General features: G+C 46.0%; 1 protein-coding gene across 1 annotated transcript; it reads right to left on the bottom strand.

The window, feature by feature from the left end:
• Positions 1-906: 906 nt before the first annotated feature.
• LOC129848937 (IQ motif and SEC7 domain-containing protein 3-like) lies at positions 907-22,605 on the bottom strand (the record flags this gene model as incomplete). The annotated part of the gene is made up of 2 exons (XM_055916017.1): positions 907-4,777; positions 21,970-22,605. Coding segments are annotated over 2 exons (1,887 nt in total), but the record flags the coding sequence as incomplete, so codon positions are not given.
• Positions 22,606-24,627: the final 2,022 nt, after the last annotated feature.

The following is a 24,627-nucleotide window of genomic DNA, read 5'->3' as shown; positions in this document are numbered from 1 at the left end:
ACTCTCTCGTGCTTTGTCCGCCTCTCATTCCCTCTCTCGTGCTTTGTCCCTCTCTCTGGGAGTGTAAATGAGAGGAGCCCTAGACACCTCTTCATCCTGTTCCCTCCTTCTCAAGCAGCAGAGAAAGTGCTGGTCCAGCTCTTTTAGTCTGTCCGGAGAGCCCCATTAAAGCCTTCTGATCTCACGTGGGTTTTTTACAAAGACACCCGCACTTAGTGTGTGTGTGTGTGTGTATGTGTATTTGCACGTGTGTGTATTTGTGTGTGTGTGTGTGTGTGTGTGTGTGTGTGTGTGTGTGTGTGTGTGTGTGTGTGTGTGTGTGTGTGTGTGTGTGTGTGTGTGTGTGTGTGTGTGTGTGTGTGTGTGTGTGTGTGTGTGTGTGTGTGTGTGTGTGTGTATTTGTGTGGGTGTGGGTGTGTGTGTGGGTACAGTGCATTTGGGAAGTATTCAGACCCCTTGACTTATTCCACATTTTGTTACGTTACCTTATTCTAAAATGTATTCAATTGTTTTTTTTCCTCATCAATCGACACACAATACCCCATAATGACAAAGCAAAAACAGTTTTTTTAGCAATTTTGCTAAGATAAAAAAAAATGAAATATTACATTTACATATGTATTCAGACCCTTTACTCAGTACTTTGTTGAAGCACCTTTGGCAGCGATTACAGCCTTGAGTCTACTTGGTTATGACGCTACAAGCTTGGCATGCTTCTAAACAGCTTCTATCCCCAAGCCATAAGACTCCTGAACATCTAATCAAATGGCTATCCAGACTATTTTCTTTGCCCCCCCCCCCCTTTTTTTTTTACACACCGCTGCTACTTTCTGTTGTTATCATCTATGCAGTCACTTAATAACTCTACCTACATGTACATATTCCCTCAACTAACCGGTGCCCCCACACATTGACTCTGTACCGGAACCCCCCCTGTATATAGTCTCGCTATTGTTATTTTACTGCTGCTCTTTAATTACTTGATACTTTTATTTCTTATTCTTATCCGTACTTTTTTAAATGGCATTGTTGGTTAGGGGCTCGTAAGTAAGCATTTCACTGTAAGGTCTACACCTGTTGTATTCGGCGCATGTGACTAATAACATTTGATTTGACACCTGTATTTGGGGAGTTTCTCCCTATTTTCAGGTCTCTCCAGAGATGTTCGATTGGGTTCAAGTCCAGGATCTGGCTGGGTCACTCAAGGACATTCAGAGACTTGTCCGAAAGCCACTCCTGCATTGTCTTGGCTGTGTGCTTAGGGTTGTTGTCCTGTTGAAACCTTCGACCCAGTCTGAGGTCCTGAGCAGTCAGGAGCAGGTTTTCATCAAGGATCTCTCTGTACTTTGCTCCTTTCATCTTTGCTTCAATCCTGACTAGTCTCCAAGTCCCTGCCGCTGAAAAACATCCCCACAGCATGATGCTGCCACCACCATGCTTCACCGTAGGGATGGTGCCAGGTTTCCTCCGTGCCAGGTTTCCTCCAGACATGGCGCTTGGCATTCAACCAAAGAGTTTAATCTTGATTTCATCTGACCAGAGAATCTTGTTTCTCAAGGTCTGAGAGTTCTTTAGGTGCCTTTTGGCGAACTCCAAGCAGGCTGTCATGTGCCTTTTACTGAGGAGTGGCTTCTGTCTGGCCACTCTACCATAAAGGCCTGATTGGTGGAGTGCTGCAAGGATTTTTGTCCTTCTGGAAGGTTCTCCCAGCTCCACAGAGGATCTCTAGAGCTCTGTCAGAGTGACCACCTGGTTCTTGGCCACCTCCCTGACCAAGGTCCTACTCCCCCAATTGCTCAGTTTGGACAAGCAGGCGGTTCCAAACTTCTTAAATTTTAGAATGATGGAGGCCACTGTGTTCTTGGGGACCGTCAAGGCTGCAGAAATGTTTTGGTACCCTTCCAGATCTGTGCCTCGAAACGATCCTGTCTCGGAGCTCGACAAACAATTCCTTCGACATGGCTTGGTTTTTGCTTTGACATGCACTGTCAACTGTGGGACCTTATATAGACAGGTGTGTGCCTTTCCAAATCATGTCCAATAAATATAATTTACCACAGGTGGACTCCAATCAAGTTGTAGAAACATCTCAAGGATGATCTATGGAAACAGGATGCAACTGAGCTCAATTTCGAGTCTCATAGCAAAGGGTCTGAATGTCCAAAATCCTATTTTCGCTTTGTCATAATGGGTTATTGAGTGTAGATTGATGAGGAACAAAAATGTATTAAATCCATTTTTGAATAAGGTTGTAACATAACAAAATGTGGGAAAAAATGGGTCTGAATACTTTCCGAATGCAGTGTATTTGTGTGTGTGTGTATATAATTGTGTGTGTGTGTGTGTGTGTGTGTGTGTGTGTGTGTGTGTGTGTGTGTGTGTGTGTGTGTGTGTGTGTGTGTGTGTGTGTGTGTGTGTGTGTGTGTGTGTGTGTGTGTGTGTGTGTGTGTGTGTGTGTGTGTGTGTGTGTCTGTCCAGAACGAATGGAAGGACATCTCAGGTCAGAAACCAGCTAACACTGCACAAGCAATTCAACGTTTCCCTCTCCAACTTATATTGTGGTAAAGTGTCAACTAACCATAAGCAACAAGAGCTCTCTAGCTAGCTGATAATGCTATGGGTGCAGTAGTCCCATGTCAGTAGTGAGAAGCTGTGTGTGTCTGCTGTGATGATGCTGCAGCATGTGAGCTTTTACGTGGAGGCCGTTTCTGCAGCTCTCTCCCAATCTCCTTATCCCCCTCTCCCCACCCCCTTCTCCCTCACACTCTCTCGCCCTCTCGTTCTGGGAGGTTCACAGATGCTCCGTGCTTAAACCAACTATTAGAGGACAATATAGAGACGTCCTTTAATGACTACATCTGTGGTATTCTAATCTGGGGATCATGGTATACAGTTTCTCCCTCTCCAGGCTTATCTCGGGTTATGTGGATATGGACCATATAAGGGGAGAGGAGCCAGCCGCAGATAAAAGAGAGAAGCTATTTCTGGGCGCAAAGACAAACAGAAGGTGACAGGCGCTCTGCAGAACAGAGGCGGATAACCACAGCTGCAGGGAGGGAGAGAGAGGGGGAGGAAAAGGGCGGAGAGAGAGAGATGGTGTAAATAGAGAAAGATATGTTTAGTGTGAGAGATGTAAATAGAGAATGATATGTATAGTCAGAAAGAGAGAGAGGCAGAGAGAAAGAGAGAGATGCAAGCTGAGAGCAGTGAAAATCATTGAGAAACGTACAGAAGATACTTCCCTTTGTTAAATTGGGAGAACTGAAGAGGTCTTTCTTTTCTCATATTTTTTTTAAGCCTCCTTGTAATAAAGTGCTGTCTCATGGTGAGATCCATGATTGTAAACCCCCACCCTTATGCGTGTGTGTGTGTGTCATGTAAGAGCATTGTTTGTCCATGGATTAATTTTTGTCAGTTCACTCCCATTCGCTGATCACTGGCTAGATGTTAGCAATAACATCATCACCTAATGTCCACGATATTCTTTCACTAACCCAGTCTGGGTGAGGAGGGAATAGTTGGGTACTCACACATTGAAAAGGTTGAGGCCGATGCGGTAGAGGCGCTTGCGCATGACGTCGGTGGAGAGTGTGGGCGACTTGCAGCTGGCCGGGTTCTCGCAGTGGTAGCGCGGCAGGCTGAGGATCATGGCCTGCAGGGCCTCCTTGGATGAGGCCTCCGATGCCGAGCGCGCCTCCGTGGAAGTGCTGTTGCTGCTGCTTATCTGCTCAGAACTGGTTTCAGCCGTCTCCGAGCCGCTCCGTTTGGCCTCCAGGGCCTCGGTGGATGGGGATCCCACCGAGGGTGCACCATCCTGGGGTTGAAGTGGCTGGACGGGCTGGACAACCACCTCCGGGGTCTGGGGGTTGGCTAGTTTGTCCAGGGGGGTCAAGGGGGGTTGCTGGCCCTCCTCCTCTTCTAGCTCCTCTTCACTGGGCGGGGGCGCAGGGAAGTCGGCCTCCTGCCCCTCTCCTTCTACCACTGGTTCTGGGGGCGGAGGGGGCTCGTAGGGAGGGACAGGAGGGTCTGTGGGTTCGGCGGGGACCTCTTCAGGGGGAGGGGAGTGTATTTTAGGGGGTGAGGGCGGAGGAGAGGTGGGCATGGTGGGGGTGGTGGCTGCGCCTCCCTGCTGCTGCTGGACGCAGTTGCCCATGGAGACAGAGGCCGATGACTCCATGACGGAGGAGGACATGCGGAAGTTCTGATTGTCGATCTGAACGGTCACGTCGCGGAATGCCATCAGCAGCTTGCTGGCGCTGCGGGGCAGGTCGCCTGTATTCTCCCCACCTGACATGCTCTGGAGAAAAGCCTGGTCCAACCCTCCTCCTCCCACTTCCCCTCCTCCCCCAGCCGCACTGAAGGACTCGGCACTGAACTGGTAGGCCCCTCCTTCCTGGAGGGAGCACATGGTCTTCAAGCTCCAGTTGCTGAGTGCGTCGTCGATGGACTTTGCCAGCGACTGCACCTGCTCTGTGAATGAGTCCTCCAGGTCGGTCAGGGTGCCGCCCACTGTGGCGGGCAGTGATGGCGAGCGCACCAGGGGGATACCCGCCAGGCTGCAGCCTTCGGCCAGCGCCCGCTCGGCGGAAAAGCCCTCAGCGTTCTGCACGCGCACCTTGCGCATGGAGATGCGCCGCGGCAGGCGACTCTCCAGCAGGGAGTTGCGTATCTTCTCGAAGTTCTTGCTGAGCTGGTACTGGCGGAAGGCGGTCTGGATCTTGGTGGCAGCGCGGCGGGAGATGAGGTGGCCGCCGTATTTGTGCTCTAACATTTCGATCTGTAAAACAAGGAGGAGAGGGAGACAGGAGAGGTATGAGTGAAACTGAGCTGCTTGGATATTTGAACGCTACATGCAGCAGTTGACAGTACAAGGCAGTTGGGTAACAAAACATTCTATGACATGAAGAGGGGATTTGGCTGTAGGCAGAGGAGTTGGAGATAAAAGCAGGGAGACAACACAAATACAAAGCACATACATAGTACCACTTAGCACTTGGTTCTCCCTCAAGATGAACAAGATGCCGTCTCTACACACCAGCATCCACATTTACAAAGACATGCCCTGAATACCTCTTCTTTAAATGGCCAAAAATATGTGATATTTTCCACTTAAATAAGGCTGCAGTTACTCCAAATGACAAGAGGGGACAATGATGACCTTTGAAACACAATGACATTGATAGGATCTAATGCAAATGGACATGAACCTGAACATGTAAACATTAAGGTCACAAAAATGGGACGGACAATTTAACACTCCCTCAACACAAAAAAAATTGTCATTAGAGAGGAAAAATATTGGACACCTCAACACTTTACTCAGAGCAAAGAAAAGTAATGGTGGGTGACAAGACGCCGCACATGTGGCACCTACGAGACCCATAATCCTTTTAGTGTACAGCGGGATCAATCCGCACGGAGAGAGAGGCTGCCTTACAATGAACAACGTTTTTACACTTTCAATATTCACCCTTTCCAGCTCCATGGTGCACAGAATATCAATATCAGAGCTGAAAGAGAGAGGGAGGTCAAGAGAGAGAAGTAAAGAGAGAGGTAAAGAGAGAGGGAGGTAAAGAGAGAGAGGGAGGTAAAGAGAGAGGGAGATAAAGAGAGAGAGGGAGGTAAAGAGAGAGGGAGGTAAAGAGAGAGGGAGGTAAAGAGAGAGGGGAGGTCAAGAGAGAGAAGTAAAGAGAGAGGTAAAGAGAGAGGGAGGTAAAGAGAGAGAGGGAGGTAAAGAGAGAGGGAGGTAAAGAGAGAGAGGGAGGTAAAGAGAGAGGGAGGTAAAGAGAGAGAGGGAGGTCAAGAGAGAGAGGGAGGTAAAGAGAGAGGGAGGTAAAGAGAGAGAGGGAGGTCAAGAGAGAGAAGTAAAGAGAGAGGTAAAGAGAGAGGGAGGTAAAGAGAGAGAGGGAGGTAAAGAGAGAGGGAGGTAAAGAGAGAGAGGGAGGTAAAGAGAGAGGGAGGTAAAGAGAGAGAGGGAGGTCAAGAGAGAGAAGTAAAGAGAGAGGTAAAGAGAGAGAGAGAGGGAGGTAAAGAGAGAGAGGGAGGTAAAGAGAGGGAGGGATGTAGAGAGAGAGGTAAAGAGAGAGGGAGGTAAAGAGAGATAGAGGTAAAGAGAGAGGGACGTAAAGAGAGAGAGGGAGGTAAAGAGAGAGAGAGAGATAAAGAGAGGAAAGTAAAGAGAGAGGTAAAGAGAGAGGTAAAGAGAGATAGTGAGGTAAAGAGAGGAAAGTAAAGAGAGAGGGGGAGTTAGAGCAAAGTGAAGAGAGAGGTAAAGAGAAAGGGAGGTAAAGAGAGAGGGACGTAAAGAGAGAGAGATGTAGAGTGAGGGACGTAAAGAGAAAGAGGAAGGTAGAGAGAGAGAGGGAGGTAAAGAGAAAGAGGAAGGTAGAGAGAGAGAGGGAGGTAAAGTGAGAGGGAGGTAAAGAAAGAGAGGGAGGTGAAGAGAGAGGGACGTAAAGAGAGAGAGGGAGGTAAAGAGAGAGAGGGAGGTAAAGAGAGGAAAGTAAAGAGAGAGGTAAAGAGAGAGAGGGAGGTAGAGCGAAGTGGAGAGAGAGGTAAAGAGAGAGGGAGGTAAGGAGAGAGGGAGGTAGAGAGAGAGGGAGGTAAAGAAATAGGGAGGTAAAGAAAGAGAGCGGTAGAGTGAGGGAGTTAAAGAGAAAGGGGAAGGTAGAGAGAGAGAGGGAGGTAAAGAGAGAGGGAGGTAAAGAGAGAGAGGGATGTAGAGAGAGAGAGAGGGAGGTAGAGAGAGAGGGAGGTAAAGAGAAAGAGGGAGGTAAAGAGAGAGGGAGGTAAAAAATAGAGAGAGAGGGAAACAGAATTAGGGAGGTAAAGAGAGAGGGAGGTAAAGAGAGAGAGAGAGGGAGGTAAAGAGAGAGAGGAAGGTAAAAAGTGAGAGGAAAACAGAATGAGGGAATGAGTTAGACAAAAAAGTAAGTAGAATATGAAGGAGAAATGAAATGACAAAATGAAAGGTGCATGTATGAAGGAGGCATTATGTGATAGGTATTATCAATTTAATAATAATAATTATTGTGTCTGTTTTAGGTTGGCAGCACATTCTATTATATATATACAGTGGGGCAAAAAAGTATTTAGTCAGCCACCAATTGTGCAAGTTCTCCCACTTAAAAAGATGAGAGAGGCCTGTAATTTTCATCATAGGTACACTTCAACTATGACAGACAAAATGAGAAAAAAATATCCAGAAAATCACATTGTAGGATTTTTAATGAATTTATTTGCAAATTATGGTGGAAAATAAGTATTTGGTCAATAACAAAAGTTTATCTCAATACTTTGTTATATACCCTTTGTTGGCAATGACAGAGGTCAAATGTTTTCTGTAAGTCTTCACAAGGTTTTCACACACGGTTGCTGGTATTTTGGCCCATTCCTCCATGCAGATCTCCTCTAGAGCAGTGATGTTTTGGGGCTGTTGCTGGGCAACACGGACTTTCAACTCCCTCCCAATATTTTCTATGGGGTTGAGATCTGAAGACTGGCTAGGCCACTCCAGGACCTTGAAATGCTTCTTACGAAGCCACTCCTTCGTATGTTTGGGATCATTGTCATGCTGAAAGACCCAGCCACGTTTCATCTTCAATGCCCTTGCTGATGGAAGGAGGTTTACACTCAAAATCTCACGATACATGGCCCCATTCATTCTTTCCTTTACACGGATCAGTCGTCCTGGTCCCTTTGCAGAAAAACAGCCCCAAAGCATGATGTTTCCACCCCCATGCTTCACAGTAGGTATGGTGTTCTTTGGATGCAACTCAGCATTCTTTGTCCTCCAAACACGACGAGTTGAGCTTTTACCAAAAAGTTATATTTTGGTTTCATCTGACCATATGACATTCTCCCAATCTTCTTCTGGATCATCCAAATGCTCTCTAGCAAACTTCAGACGGGCCTGGACATGTACTGGCTTAAGCAGGGGGACACGTCTGGCACTGCAGGATTTGAGTCCCTGGCGGCGTAGTGTGTTACTGATGGTAGGCTTTGTTACTTTGGTCCCAGCTCTCTGCAGGTCATTCACTAGGTCCCCCTGTGTGGTTCTGGGATTTTTTCTCACCGTTCTTGTGATCATTTTGACCCCACGGGGTGAGATCTTGCGTGGGGCCCCAGATCGAGGGAGATTATCAGTGGTCTTGTATGTCTTCCATTTCCTAATAATTGCTCCCACAGTTGATTTCTTCAAACCAAGCTGCTTACCTATTGCAGATTCAGTCTTCCCAGCCTGGTGCAGGTCTACAATTTTGTTTCTGGTGTCCTTTGACAGCTCTTTGGTCTTGGCCATAGTGGAGTTTGGAGTGTGACTGTTTGAGGTTGTGGACAGGTGTCTTTTATACTGATAACAAGTTCAAACAGGTGCCATTAATACAGGTAACGAGTGGAGGACAGAGGAGCCTCTTAAAGAAGAAGTTACAGGTCTGTGAGAGCCAGAAATCTTGCTTGTTTGTAGGTGACCAAATACTTATTTTCCACCATAATTTGCAAATAAATTCATAAAAAAACCTACAATGTGATTTTCTGGATTTTTTTTCTCATTTTGTCTGTCATAGTTGAAGTGTACCTATGATGAAAATGACAGGCCTCTCTCATCTTTTTAAGTGGGAGAACTTGCACAATTGGTGGCTGACTAAATACTTTTTTGCCCCACTGTATATATATATTTATACATATATATATATATATATATATAAAGTGGCTTGCGAAAGTATTCACCCCAATTCCTATTTTGTTGCCTTACAACCTGGAATTAAAATAGATTTTGTTGGGGGGTTGAATCATTTGATTTACACAACATGCCTACCACTTTGAAGATTCAAAATATTTTTTATTGTGAAACAAACAAGAAATAAGACAACAATAACTGAAAACTTGTGCGTGCATAACTATTCACCCCCCCCCCCCCCCCCCAGTCAATACTTTGTAGAGCCACCTTCTGCAGCAATTACAGCTGCAAGTCTCTTGGGGTATGTCTCTATAAGCTTGGCACATCTAGCCACTGGGATTTTTGCCCATTCTTCATGGCAAAACTGCTCCAGCTTTTCAAGTTGGATGGGTTCCGCTTGTGTACAGCAATCTTTAACTCATACCACAGATTCTAAATTGGATTGAGGTCTGGGCTTTGACTAGGCCATTCCAAGACATTTAAATGTTTCCCATTAAACCACTCGAGTGTTGCATTAGCACTATGCTTAGGGTTATTGTCCTGCTGGAAGGTGAACCTCTGTCCCAGTCTCAAATCTCTGGAAGACTGAAACAGGTTTCCCTCAAGAATTTCCCTGTAATTAGAGCCCCTTATCATTCCTTCAATTCTGACGAGTTTCCCAGTCCCTGCCGATGAAAAACATCCTCACAGCATGATGCTGCCACCATATGCTTCACTATGGGGATGGTGTTCTCGGGGTAATGAGAGGTGTTGGGTTTGCTACAGCGTTTTCCTTGATGGCCAAAAAGCTCAATTTTTGTCTCATCTGACCAGAGTAACGTCTTTCATATGTTTGGGGAGTCTCCCACATGCCTTTTGGCAAACACCAAACATGTTTGCTTATTTTTTTCTGGACACTCTTCCGTAAAGCCCAGCTCTGTGGAGTGTACGGCTTAAAGTGGTCCTATGGACAGATACTCCAATCTCCGCTGTTGAGCTTTACAGCTCCTTCAGGGTTATCTTCGGCCTCTTTGTTGCCTCTGATTAATGCCCTCCTTGCCTGGTCCGTGAGTTTTGGTGGGCGGCCCTCTCTTGGCAGGTTTGGTGTGGTGCCATATTCTTTCCATGTTTTTATAATGGATTTAATGGTGCTCCGTGGGATGTTCAAAGTTTCTGATATTTTTTTATAACCCAACCCTGATCTATAATACAACTTTGTCCCTGACCTGTTTGGAGAGCTCCTTGGTCTTCATAGTACCGCTTGCATGGTGGTGCCCCTTCCTTAGTGGTGTTGATACAGTATCGTAGAGTGGGGTCACGGCCAGGGTCTTCAGCAGCATGGTATTATACAGTATAGTAGAGTGGGGTCACAGATACAGTCTTCAGCAGCATGGTATTATACAGTATAGTAGAGTGGGGTCACAGATACAGTCTTCAGCAGCATGGTATTATACAGTATCGTAGAGTGGGGTCAGGGCCAGGGTCTTCAGCAAGAGATGCTGATAGTAAATGATCTTGACAGAAAATAATGCATATTTAGGAGAGGGAGAAAAACGTGTTACTATCTGTCTCATTTCTGTGTGGCCAAAACGTTCATTGCCTTCAATAAATCAGAACCACTATCTGTGGGTGCAATTGCGATGCACTCTATTCTCTCTTCTACACTGAATCACCTGAAAGCTATTAATTGTGCCTGGAAATAAATGACTGTGAGATAAAAAGGCAGTTCTGATTTGATTTGGGAAGGGATAAAAAAAATACATGGAACCTTTCCCAACTCTCTTCACAGAACAATCAAATTCTATATATTTCTTGAGTTTCTTTGCATGTGATGGCTGTGGCAATCTCTGGCCTATGGATGTGTCAGTTATACCCTCTTCAGTTTACCTGTGTCAACCCTATCCTTATGGGTTGGTCTCTCCAATGTTCTCTGAGAACATTAAACATGTGGTGCTATTCTCCATCTTGCCACAAGGTTTCTCGACATATGTCTGCTCAGTTGAGGACTTGAACCAAGGACAGGATCCAAAATATATATGGATTAAGTCCGTTCATGTCAAATATCCCCCCTGTGGCTCAAAGGCAATTGAGCGAATGGTTTTAGAAGGGATTGCGGAGCCACCAGGGGATCAACGTGAGACTTTCAACCGCTACTCTGCAGTCCCAAGCAAAGTCACCTGCATCCTATAGACTTCTGTGGGGAAGAACAGATAGCCATGCAATAACGCACACTAGGCTTTGCAATTTGCGAAAAGTGGGGTGGCTGCAGCATGATGCAATCTCGGCCCATTGTCATTTGGAGAACTCCATCCCTTAGAAAGGCTCTTTAGAAAACCGAAATGACACTGAGAAATCCATCTTATCTGATCCCTTTTACATTGCTCTGCAGCGAGGCCTCTGTGAGAAAGGGAAGAGATGTTGGGAGAATATTAAGGTCGTTCTGCATGAGCCTGGCACTATTAAGCTATAGTCTATAGTCTCTCTGAGGCATCTCAGAATGACAACATCGCTTTCTCTTCCCGCAGACCGGTATTGGGCCTTGCCTTGAATATTCATCACTTTTTATCTATCTGGAATGTTCAGACGGACGGAACTTTGAGTACACACTCAATATGACAAAATCAGCTTGGTCACTCTGCTGACTTCGTCTGGACAGAATGGGGAGGCTTAAAAAACAGAGTTAAGGTAATAACCGCAACCCATCCCTCAGAAAGGTGTCACTCGTCAAAAGGAATTACAGAAATAATGTCTGAGGCAGAAATAGCCTTGGATCTGAGCCGGGAGCTGGGAGGGGGCTGCGTTTGATTAAAGACGGCAGTTTGGCTTGTTTGGTTTGCCTTCCGAATGAGTTGGTAGGGGACGGCGCATTAAGAATTTAGGTCCCATCACAGCTTTATCTGAGCCTGTATCTCTCTGATACATTCTGCCATCTCCATTAGACACTGAGAGCCTGGGTGAGCAGGAGAGAGAGATGGTGGGATGGAGGGAGAAGGTGGGTAGTGGAACTAAAAGATAGACTGAGGGGCAATGGAGATACCGTAGAGCAGGGCTCTCCAATCCTGTTCCTGGAGATCTACCGTCCTGTAGGTTTTCACTCCAACCCTGTTCCTGGAGATCTACCATCCTGTAGGTTTTCACTCCAACCCTGTTCCTGGAGATCTACCATCCTGTAGGTTTTCACTCCAATCCTGTTCCTGGAGATCTACCATCCTGTAGGTTTCCACTCCAACCCTGTTCCTGGAGATCTACCATCCTGTAGGTTTTCACTCCAACCCTGTTCCTGGAGATCTACCGTCCTGTAGGTTTTCACTCCAACCCTGTTCCTGGAGATCTACCATCCTGTAGGTTTTCACTCCAACCCTGTTCCTGGAGATCTACCATCCTGTAGGTTTTCACTCCAACCCTGTTCCTGGAGATCTACCATCCTGTAGGTTTTCACTCCAATCCTGTTCCTGGAGATCTACCATCCTGTAGGTTTTCACTCCAACCCTGTTCCTGGAGATCTACCATCCTGTAGTTTTTCACTCCAATCCTGTTCCTGGAGATCTACCGTCCTGTAGGTTTTCACTCCAACCCTGTTCCTGGAGATCTACCATCCTGTAGGTTTTCACTCCAACCCTGTTCCTGGAGATCTACCGTCTTGTAGGTTTTCACTCCAACCCTGTTCCTGGAAAGCTAGCGTCCTGTAGGTTTCCACTCCAACCCTGTTCCTGGAAAGCTAGCGTCCTTTAGGTTTCCACTCCAACCCTGTTCCTGGAAAGCTACCGTCCTGTAGGTTTTCACTCCAACCCTCATCTAGCTCACCTGATTCTAATAATTAGCTGGTTCATGAGCTGAATCAGGTTAGTTACAACTGGTGTTGGAGTGAAAACCTACAGGACGGTATCTCTCCAGGAACAGGGTTGGAGTGAAAACCTACAGGACGGTAGATCTCCAGGAACAGGGTTGGAGTGAAAACCTACAGGACGGTATCTCTCCAGGAACAGGGTTGGAGTGAAAACCTACAGGAGGGTCTCTCTCCAGGAACAGGGTTGGAGTGAAAACCTACAGGAGGGTCTCTCCAGGAACAGGGTTAAAACCTACAGGAGGGTCTCTCTCCAGGAACAGGGTTAAAACCTACAGGAGGGTAGCTCTCCAGGAACAGGGTTAAAACCTACAGGAGGGTAGCTCTCCAGGAACAGGGTTAAAACCTACAGGAGGGTCTCTCTCCAGGAACAGGGTTGGAGTGAAAACCTACAGGAGGGTAGATCTCCAGGAACAGGGTTGGAGTGAAAACCTACAGGAGGGTAGCTCTCCAGGAACAGGGTTGGAGTGAAAACCTACAGGAGGGTAGATCTCCAGGAACAGGGTTGGAGTGAAAACCTACAGGAGGGTATCTCTCCAGGAACAGGGTTGGAGTGAAAACCTACAGGAGGGTCTCTCTCCAGGAACAGGGTTAAAACCTACAGGAGGGTCTCTCTCCAGGAACAGGGTTAAAACCTACAGGAGGGTCTCTCTCCAGGAACAGGGTTTGGGTTAAAACCTGATTTCAAAAGTTTTGAAAACTCTTCAATGAAAAATTCAGAAACATTTATTTAAAAAATGCTGAGGCGAACCCATCTAACATGAGGCAAATGGTATTTTGGGGTTATAATATGGTTTGATAACCAAACGTTACACACTAGAGGGTCAAAGGGCGAGAGCCAAGTGGACTTTATAGGACAGACAGAATTCACACACAACCAAGCCTTTGACTTTATGTACGAATGGAGTTGCTGCTGTTGAATTGAAACAAGACCAGTCTGGGTATGAGAGATGGGACTCCGCCTCTTTGCCACTGAAATATTAATACCCCAAGGCTTGCAGAAATAGCGCATTCATAGTTTGTTTTCGGGAGAGATGTTTATGCCAGGAATGAAAATGGTTTCCAATATTAAAGGTCAGACTTTCTATGGGGAACAATCTGTTTTTTTGAAGTGCTATTTTTTGTTCTGGTTTATCAGATCTGGCTATTCAGAGAAATGTGCTATGGATGGTATCTCTTGGCCTTCTCCCTGGCTGCATTCATCGGGGTGAATAGTCTCCAAGGACGAGCTGGCATTCACAGTCTGTCACGCAACCCATTCACTTCATCTCACCAAATGTCACGATACAGGTGGACAACAAAATGAACACGTACGCAAACCCAGCCTGAAGTCAATTATGAGCCAAACACACTTCAGGGATTTTGAAGAATTTTGTGTTCAGAAAAAGGTATCCTCAGTTGAATTTGTTCGTTCATCGTATTCATTGACGTTTAGCTTAGTGACCCATGTATATTTATGAGTGTCACCCTCAAATTGAGTTCTGGCACAGAGATTAAATAGCAGATGATTACATTTGCATGCAGCAAACACATAGTTGAGAGGGCACGACTAATGCTACCTCCTAATTATAATCTCATTTATGTCAGGTCAGTTAATTTGCACCAGGAAAATTGTCAACTTTACATGATTATGGCGTTATACTGTGCTTTGTAACATAAAAAGGGATACAGCTAATTCTGAGAAATAGAACATCAATCAGAACAGCTCTTACTATTTATCAGGAATGGAGATGCATTTGGTGCCCACAACGTAAGAGAGTCAGGCGATAACCTACAGTGGGTCAAGCACAGGAGATTGGTGGCATCTTAATTGGGGAGGACGGGCTCGTGGTAATGGCTGGAGCACTGAGGTCGAGTAAGTAGTTGACTTATTGAGCATCGGCTTCAACCCTTTGAGGTCTATTAACCTTTGTTGTGAGATGCAGTTGGAGGTTCTACGTTCCCTTCTCAAAAGGCATACAGAGTGACAGTTCAACCGACGCAAAAAGCTGGCAGAAGATAAAACACGAACTTGACAGGATTCCATCGACCAGTCTCTCAAAACATTTAATCTCTAGAGTATTGAAGACGGGACACGATCAGTTTTCACTGCTCTCAGCATACCCAGCCAACGGTGTGATAAAATGTGCTAATCCACCCATTTTTAAGCATCAGCAGTTTAAAGATGCTCGGGTAAACATATTGAACTATGAGATGCGGAGTGCCTCTCCCCCTCAACAAAAAAATCTGCCTTAAAAAGTTGGGTTGATGTGGATTACTTAGCTCGCATTTCCATAATGGCGTTGTGAGATGTATTGCTCATAAATATCCCCTCTCTCTTGTGGAGGTTTGCAGTGTGATTATGAGGGAACACAGGCAGTCTGATAACATCCCTCACCCCGCCGCTGAGAAACATTACAGAGATAAATGTAGTTTGATTAACGAGGCTCGAATCCAATGCTTTCTCAAGAAGGAATCTGCGGAACAAAAAGGCAATTATGGGCCCAGAGACAAAATTGTGGGAATTCGACAAATGGGACTCAGGAAAAAGCTGTTAGAGGGGGGAGCCTTCATCAACCAGCCTATCAACTGGGACACTTGTCCAACTAATGCTATTAGACCAAAGGTTATTTTACAGGACTGATTGGACCCACGGTACTTACTTGCAATGAGCTCTCTACTGCTGATACCAACTACAGAGCAGGCTATGCTTATTCTTGAGCAAGGAGATTCTAATGACAGGAAAACTGATGTCAGAGTACACCAAAAGCCTTTTGTGAACACTACCTTTGTCCTGGTCATGATTAACTATGATTGTACTAATATACAATACTTACATAGCCAAATACCAAAATGTTGGCTCTGAAAAACGTTTATGTTAAATATAGAGTGAGCAATATACCACGGCATTTTGCCTATGATAAACTCTCTACGTGAGCACAAAGAGTTGAAGTCGGAAGTTTACATACAACTTAGTCAACTACATGTAAACTCAGTTTTTCACAATTCCTGACATTTAATCCTAGTAAGAATTTCCTGTCTTAGGTTAGTTAGGATCACCACTTTATTTTAAGAATGTGAAATGTCAGAATAATAGTTGAGAGAATGATTTATTTCAGCTTTTATTTATTTCATCACATTCCCAGTGGGTCAGAAGTTTACATACACTCAATTAGTATTTGTTAGCATTGCCTTTAAATTGATTATCTTGGGTCAAACGTTTCGGGTAGCCTTCCACAAGCTTCCCACAATAAGTTGGGTGAATTTTGGCCCATTCCTCCTGACAGAGCTGGTGTAACTGAGTCAGGTATAGTGGCCTCCTTGCTCGCACACAATTTTTCAGTTCTGCCCACACATTTTCTATGGGATTGAGGTCAGGGCTTTGGGATGGCCACTCCAATACCTTGACTTTGTTGTCCTTAATTAAGCCATTTTGCCACAACTTTGGAAGTATGCTTGGGGTCATTGTCCATTTGGAAGACCCATTTGCGACCAAGCTTTAACTTCCTGACTGATGTCTTGAGATGTTGCTTCACATAATTGTCCTTCCTCATGACGCCATCTATTTTGTATAGTGCACCAGTCCCTCCTGCAAAGCACTCCCACAACATGATGCTGCCACCCCCGTCCTTCACGGTTGGGATGGTGTTCTTCGGCTCGCAAGCCTCCCCTTTTCCTCCAAACATAACGATGGTCATTATGGCCAAACAGTTCTATTTTTGTTTCATCAGACCAGAGGACATTTCTCCAAAAAGAACAATCTTTGTCCCCATGTGCAGTAGCAAACCGTAGTCTGGCTTTTTTATGGCGGTTTTGGAGCAGTGGCTTCTTCCTTGCTGAGTGGCCTTTCAGGCTATGTTGATATAGGACTCGTTTTACTGTGGATATAGATACTTTTGTACCTGTTTCCTCCAGCATCTTCACAAGGTCCTTTGCTGTTGTTCTGGGATTGATTTGCACTTTCACACCAAAGTACTTTCATCTCTAGGAGACAGAGCGCATCTTCTTCCTGAGCGGTATGGCAGCTGCGTGGTACCATGGTGTTTATACTTGCGTACTATTGTTTTTACAGATGAACGTGGTACCTTCAGGCGTTCATAAATTGCTCCCAAGGATGAACCAGACTTGTGGAGGTCTACAATTTCTTTTCTGAGGTCTTGGATGATTTATTTAGATTTTCCCATGATGTCAAGCAAAGAGACACTGAGTTTGAAGGTAGGCCTTGAAATACATCAACAGGTACACCTCCAATTGACTCAAATTATGTCAATTGGCCTATCAGAAGCTTCTAAAGTACGATTTCCTGACGGGCCACCCCCAGGTGGTGAGGGTAGGTAACAACATCTCCACCCCGCTGATCCTCAACACTGGGGCCCCACAAGGGTGCGTTCTGAGCCCTCTCCTGTACTCCCTGTTCACCCACGACTGCGTGGCCATGCACGCCTCCAACTCAATCATCAAGTTTGCGGATGACACTACAGTGGTAGGCTTGATTACCAACAACGACGAGGCGGCCTACAGGGAGGAGGTGAGTGCCCTCGGAGTGTGGTGTCAGGAAAATAACCTCACACTCAACGTCAACAAAACAAAGGAGATGATTGTGGACTTCAGGAAACAGCAGAGGGAGCACCCCCCTATCCACATCGACGGGTCAGTAGTGGAGAAGGTGGAAAGTTTTAAGTTCCTCGGTGTACACATCACGGACAAACTGAATTGGTCCACCCACACAGACAGCGTTGTGAAGAAGGCGCAGCAGCGCCTCTTCAACCTCAGGAGGCTGAAGAAATTCGGCTTGTCACCAAAAGCACTCACAAACTTCTACAGATGCACAATCGAGAGCATCCTGTCGGGCTGTATCACCGCCTGGTACGGCAACTGCTCCGCCCACAACCGTAAGGCTCTCCAGAGGGTAGTGAGGTCTGCAGAACGCATCACCGGGGGCAAACTACCTGCCCTCCAGGACACCTACACCACCCGATGTCACAGGAAGGCCATAAAGATCATCAAGGACAACAACCACCCAAGCCACTGCCTGTTCACCCCGCTATCATCCAGAAGGCGAGGTCAGTACAGGTGCATCAAAGCAGGGACCGAGAGACTGAAAAACAGCTTCTATCTCAAGGCCATCAGACTGTTAAACAGCCACCACTAACATTTAGCGGCCGCTGCCAACATACTGACTCAACTCCAGCCACTTTAAAAATGGGAATTGATGGAAATTATGTAAAAATGTACCACTAGCCACTTTAAACAATGCCACTTAATATAATGTTTACATACCCTACATTACCCATCTCATATGTATATGTATATACTGTACTCTATATCATCTACTGCATCTTGCCATCTTTATGTAATACATGTACCACTAGCCACTTTAAACTATGCCACTTTATGTTTACATACCCTACAGTACTCATCTCATATGTATATACCGTACTCTATACCATCTACTGCATCTTGCCTATGCTGTTCTGTACCATCACTCATTCATATATCTTTATGTACATATTCTTTATCCCTTTACACTTGCGTGTATAAGGTAGTAGTTGTGGAATTGTTAGGTTAGATTACTTGTTGTTATTACTGCATTGTCGGAACTAGAAGCACAAGCATTTCGCTACACTCGCATTAACATCTGCTAACCATGTGTATGTGACTAATACAATTTGATTTGATTTTATTTTATTTAAAGCCATGACATCATTTTCGGGATATTTCCAAGCTGTTTAAAGGCACAGTCAACTTAGTGTATGTAAAGTTCTGACCCACTGGAATTGTGATACAGTGAATTATAAGTGAAATAATCTGTCTGTAAACAATTGTTGGAAAAATGACTTGTGTCATGCACAAAGTAGATGTCCTAACCGACTTGCCAAAACTATAGTTTGTTAACAAGAAATATGTGGAGTGGTTGAAAAGCGAGTTTTAATGACTACAACCTAAGTGTATGTAAACTTCCGACTTCACCTGTATAAACAGCCTTATGGGCTGTTGCTGCAGTAATCAAGGTATCGTCCATGTGATGGGATCACTCTCACGCTAATCTGTGGCAGGACCTACTCCCCACCCGTAGGCTGTGAAATGAAACCTCATCTGGAGTTCCTCTCTCCGGACAGAAGATCAATCTAACACATCAGACATGTGAAGCAATCCTGACACAAAGAGAGGGAGGCAGTGAAGGAGATCATCTTTACAAGAGAGATTAAAAGAGTGACGAGGTGGGGGGGGGTTAAAACTTAATAAGGACTAGAGGTTAGCGTAAGAGAGATAAGGGGTGAAATAGGGGTGAGGATGAGGGTCATAAGGGGTGAAATAGTGGTGAGGATGAGGAAGAGTTGTGTTGAAATAGGGGTGAGGATGATGGAGATAAGGGGTGAAATAGGGGTGAGGATGAGGAAGAGTTGTGTTGAAATAGGGGTGAGGATGAGGAAGAGTTGTGTTGAAATAGGGGTGAGGATGATGGAGATAAGGGGTGAAATAGGGGTGAGGATGAGGAAGAGTTGTGTTGAAATAGGGGTGAGGATGATGGAGATAAGGGGTGAGGATGAGGGTGACAAGGGGTGAAATAGGGGTGAGGATGAGGGAGAGTAGGGGTGAAATAGGGGAGAGGATGAGGGTGATAAGGGGTGAAATAGGGGAGAGGATGAGGGTGATAAGGGGTGAATTAGGGCGACTAACTGTAATTTGCTCTGGGTAAGCTCTCTGCGAGTAAGGCTAGTTTCCTAAATTTCCGTCTTTCTGACGTGCCCAAAGTAAACTGCCTGTTACTCAGGCCCAGAAGCTAGGATATGCATATAATTGATACGATTGGATATAAAACACTCTGACGTTTCTAAAACTGTTAAAATAATGTCTGTGCATATAACAGAACTGATATAGCAGGCAAAAACCCGAGGAAAATAGATCCGTTAAAAAAATTATTTGAGCTTGGAATGACTTCTAATGCAATGCTATTGAAATATCTTATTTCCGCCTCCCAGGTTGCAGTTCCTATGGCTTCCACTAGATGTCAACAGTCTTTTTACAAGGTTTTATTTAAAAAAAAATATATTAAGTATTTCTTGTCGTTCCAAGTTGAGCGTGAACGTGGGCGCGCTCTCCGTCTGAAATATTATAGTTTATTTAGATATTAGACAACCTGAAGATTAATAAAAAAACATCGTTTGGATGAACTTTGCTGTTAACATTTTGGAATCCTTTGTATGCATGTTGAAAGACTGGATTACTGAATTCAATGGCGCCAACTAAACAGCGTTTTTGTGATATAAAGAAGGACTTTATCGAACAAAACGACCATTCATTGTGTAGCTGGGACATTTGGGATTGCAACCAGAGGAAGATCTTCAAAAGTAAGTGATTTATTTTATCGCTATTTATGATTTTGTGTCGCCAGTGCTGGTTTGAAAGATATGTTAAAATGGGGCGCTGTCCTCAGACAATCGAATGCTATGCTTTCGCCGTAAATCCTTTTTGAAATCTGACAACGCAGTTAGATTACCAAGATTCTAAGCTAAAGTATCATGTATGACATTTGTATTTTCATGAATGTTTAATATTACGATTTTGTATTTTGAATTTGGCGCGCTACGATTTCACCGGATGTTGTCGAATTTGATCGCGCTAGCGGAGAGGATACGAGTGTCTGATAAATGACTAACATGTAAATGAAGGCGCTGTATATGGTTCAGCAAGTTTTTGTTTTTACGCCTTGAGAACGACACTGCTTCACAAGTTTCTCTCTTTTCTCTCTTTCTCTGGTCTTGAGGTGTGACTGGTGATCTGTGTGAGAGCTGGAAATGGAAAGGTTGTCTTACCTGGTTGAAGGTCAGTGGACGGAATGGGAATGGAAAGGTTACCTGGTTGAAGGTCAGTAGACGAGATGGGGAATGGAAAGGTTACCTGGTTGAAGGTCAGTGGATGAGATGGGGAATGGAAAGGTTACCTGGTTGAAGGTCAGTGGACGGGATGGGGAATGGAAAGGTTACCTGGTTGAAGGTCAGTAGACGAGATGGGGAATGGAAAGGTTACCTGGTTGAAGGTCAGTGGACGGGATGGGGAATGGAAAGGTTACCTGGTTGAAGGTCAGTGGACGGGATGGGGAATGGAAAGTTTACCTGGTTGAAGGTCAGTGGACGGAATGGGAATGGAAAGGTTACCTGGTTGAAGGTCAGTGGATGAGATGGGGAATGGAAATGTTACCTGGTTGAAGGTCAGTGGATGAGATGGGGAATGGAAATGTTACCTGTTTGAAGGTCAGTGGATGAGATGGAGAATGGAAAGGTTACCTGGTTGAAGGTCAGTGGACGAGATGAGAATGGAAATGTTACCTGGTTGAAGGTCAGTGGATGAGATGGAGAATGGAAAGGTTACCTGGTTGAAGGTCAGTGGACGGAATGGGGAATGGGGTGGTCAAGGCCCCTCATATGCAGTGTCAAGGCCCCTCATATGCAGATGAGTGTCTGATGAATCCAACGTCTCTGATGAATGGGATGATGAGAACACACACACACAACACACACACACGCAAGCACAGGCACACACACACACACAGAGTTGACATACAGATGCCCACGCGTACGTACACACACACACACACACACCATGTAAATGAGATGTGAGACACAGAACAGTGAGATGGGTCTCTGTATGTTAGCAGGGCCATCACACATGGATGATTTCCTGAACACTTACTACATGTACAGTAGAGTTTCTAGTCTAGACATATGGCAACTCTGAACATATGACGTTAAGGTGAAAACAACATAAGACAAACAGACCAGGAGAGAAGACATGAGTTTAGTCCATGCAAGCAGCACAACCACCATTGGGAATATTACTTCATACTGTTACCATGACGATGCATCATCTATACAAGAGAATGTGTGATTGTGTGAGTGAGAGAAAGAGAAAGAGTCGGTGGCAAGCAACTAAATGTTTTCCATTTAAAAACCTCCCAGACACTTAGACACACAGTGTGAGCCATTCATTAAACAGCAAGCTGCCACACAGCAGAAGAAGGTGCTGTGAGAACAAAACACACACCGCCTCAGTGGAAGGTCACTGTTCCACATCTGTTCAAAAGACAAGAGCCATGTTATGTCAATGAAGGTGAAAATGACAGTGGTGATGATGATGATGACTCATGTTAATGAAGAAGACAGCAAGACTCAACAACTCAAAACACCCTAAAAACACCTGCAGAGCCAACTTCAAAGGCAAATAATGTCAATCAACTGCCAGCCGAGGCCAATCCACAAAAAAACAGCCGTAACAAACAAACAATCTCAGGTGAACCAAAACAACAACAGCCTCAACAGACAAAACAAACAGCCTTGACCTCAGACAGAACCTCAACAAATGACCACAAAGACCACAAGACATACAGTACAACCCAAGCCGAGCCCCCCTCTCCCCTACCCTCGCCCATATCACACCGCCCCCCCCCCCCCCCCCCCCCCACCCCCACCCCCACCCCCACACACCCTACCTGCTTGTTTTTGAGGTCGAGCGAGAGCTCGTAGTCGGAGGTGGCAGAGTGCGAGCAGGCCCCGTTGCGCTGCACCCTCATGGGGGAAGCTGTGTGGTGCAGGCTGGCCCTCCTCCCCGCCGCTCCCCCCTGGGCCTCTGCCCCATCCTCTTCCTCCTCCTCCTCCTCCACCTCAGCCTCTACTGCTGCCTCTCCCTCATGCCGCTGCTCCTGCTGCGAATCCACCACCTCTTTCTGCTTTATCTCCTCCTCCTCCTTATCTCCTCGTTCTCCCTCCTCCTGCTCGAGTTCCCCTCCGCTAGGTGAGCGGGAAGCTGCGGGGGTGACCTCCTGCTGTGTTTCGCCCACGCTCGTGCCCTCGGGTTTAGGCTGAGGCTGGGGTTCAGGTTGGGGCTGGGCTTGGAGCTCAGGCTGGAGCTCCTCTTCTCCCTCTCTCTTTCCCTCCTCACCCGAGGGTGAGTCTGGAGGAAGGTCGTCGCTGCAGAAAGGAGGAGAAAACGGCAGAGTGAGGGTTCTGCTTCCTGCTGGCTGACCTTTGACCTCTTCTCCAGGCTGGCTGGCTGGGTCGTAGTAGGGGGTTTGACCTCTGTGTGAATCTCTCTCTGTGTCTCTGGTGATACGAGGTGTGTGCAGGGGTCAGAAGAACAGGAGTCTGTCAGTTTGTCTGTGTGTCAGCGGAGGCTGTCCGGTATAGACAGCACAAGCACAGAACAGAGGACACTATACGACCACAGTGCATTTCACTTTCAGTAATCAAAAGAGGACAGACACACTGCATCAACACCACACAGAGGAGTTATTATGAGGACACACGAAGAACAACTTTGGGGGACTCCGACAGCGACACACAGACATGGGATACAGTCATGCAGCTACAGGGTAAGTACAGGCCTAGACTGTCTTCACAGGGGCAGCCTGAGGTGTGTGTGTCTGTGTGTGTGTGTGTATGTGTGAGTGCCTGCGTGTGTGTGCCTGTGTGCTTGCATTAGCAAGTGTGGGATAGCACATGTGTGCAGGTGAGCACCCGTGATTGTGTGTGTGTGTACAAGCGTGTGTGTGTGTGTGTGTTGGCTTTTAGAAAGGGAATGGGGATGTCTGTGAAGTGTGACCTGCCGTGGGCATTGCACTGTACACAGGACTCCAGCATACTGTAGCTACTGTTGTGTTGTTGGGGACTCTGGGACTGTCACAGCGTTAGATGGAGTGACTGACATAGTGGGGACTCAGCTGTCAGCAGGGTGGCTAGTGTCTGATATTACTCTGGGACCATGAGGCGCTCTCTCTTACTCTGTTGCTCCTCCCCTCTTCATCTCTCCTTTGCTGGCCATCTCTGTATGACCATCACTCTGTTCTTCCCTTTCCTCTTTCATATGCTGTCTAATCTTTCTTAAAAAAATAAATAAATGTTGCTGTGCTTTTTAACCCTTTTTCTCCCCAATTTCGTGATATCGAATTGGTAGTTACAGTCTTGTCCCATGGCTGCAACTCCCGTACGGACTTGGGAGAGGCGAAGGTCGAGAGCCATGCGTCCTCTGAAACACGATCCTGCCAAGCCGCACTGCTTGTTGACACACTGCTCGCTTAACTCGGAAGCCAATCTCACAAATGTGTAGGAGGAAACACCGTACAACTGGTGACTGAAGTCAGCATGCATGTGCCCAGTCCGCCACAAGGAGTCACTAGAGCGCGATGGGACAAGGACATCCCAGCTGGCCAAACCCTCCCCTAACCCGGATGAAGCTGGGCCAATTGTGCGCCGCCTCATGAGTCTCCCAGTTGCGGCCAGCTGCGACAAAGCCTGGGATCGAACCCGTGTCTGTAGTGACGCCTCTCTCTCTCTCTCCCTCACCTCCTTCTTGTGCTCTCACCCATCCTTCTCCCACTAGTCTCCTTCCTCTCTTTATACCCTCTCTCTCTCTCTCTCTCTCTCTCTCTCTCTCTCTCTCTCTCTCTCTCTCTCTCTCTCTCTCTCTCTCTCTCTCTCTCTCTCTCTCTCTCTCTCTCTCTCTCTCTCTCTCTCTCTCTCTATACACCCCTCACTCCTTACTTTCTAAACCTCAATCTCTCTCTCTCTCTGAATTGCCAAGGCCTGATAAAGCCTCATAGTGAAGCCCAGAACCCCAGTGTTGCTGACAGACAATCTCCTATCACATCTCTGAAACTGACCGACTGATCACAGCACTCTAGCCACTACACAATATTACTGCTTCTCCGATGTCCAAAGTGTGAGCCACAACAAGTACCGAGCCAGTCTGTCGGGAAATGCCAATAAAACATGTCTTGTCCTCTGATAGAAAAACACAAATCCATGGTAAGTATGAGAAAAATAATAACTTCGATGTAACATAAAGTTTGTTTCTATGGGAGTGTGAATGCAAGACAAAGAAGTGTTACTGTTCTCTTGATAAAACTTTTATAGGTCGGCCTACATTTCTGGGGGAAAGTGACTAAGCGTGAACTCCATCGTGGCTGCTTTTCATGTCTTTATCTGAGTTGCTGAGCCACTTTAGTGTTCTAGATCTACGTCAGGCCAGATGATGATTGATGTATGACACGGCCTTCATTTCCCCCCGGTTTCAACTTCTGAGAGGAGTTTTATGGAACTGAACCACATGATTCAGTTCTTTCGGAGAGAATTCTGTGCTACGTTTGGTTCTT

Source organism: Salvelinus fontinalis, unplaced genomic scaffold, assembly GCF_029448725.1.
Source record: "Salvelinus fontinalis isolate EN_2023a unplaced genomic scaffold, ASM2944872v1 scaffold_1288, whole genome shotgun sequence".
NCBI classification, from domain to species: Eukaryota; Metazoa; Chordata; class Actinopteri; order Salmoniformes; family Salmonidae; genus Salvelinus; species Salvelinus fontinalis.
The sequence above is the reverse complement of the archived record's forward strand: the minus strand, read 5'-3'. Positions and strand labels throughout refer to the sequence as shown.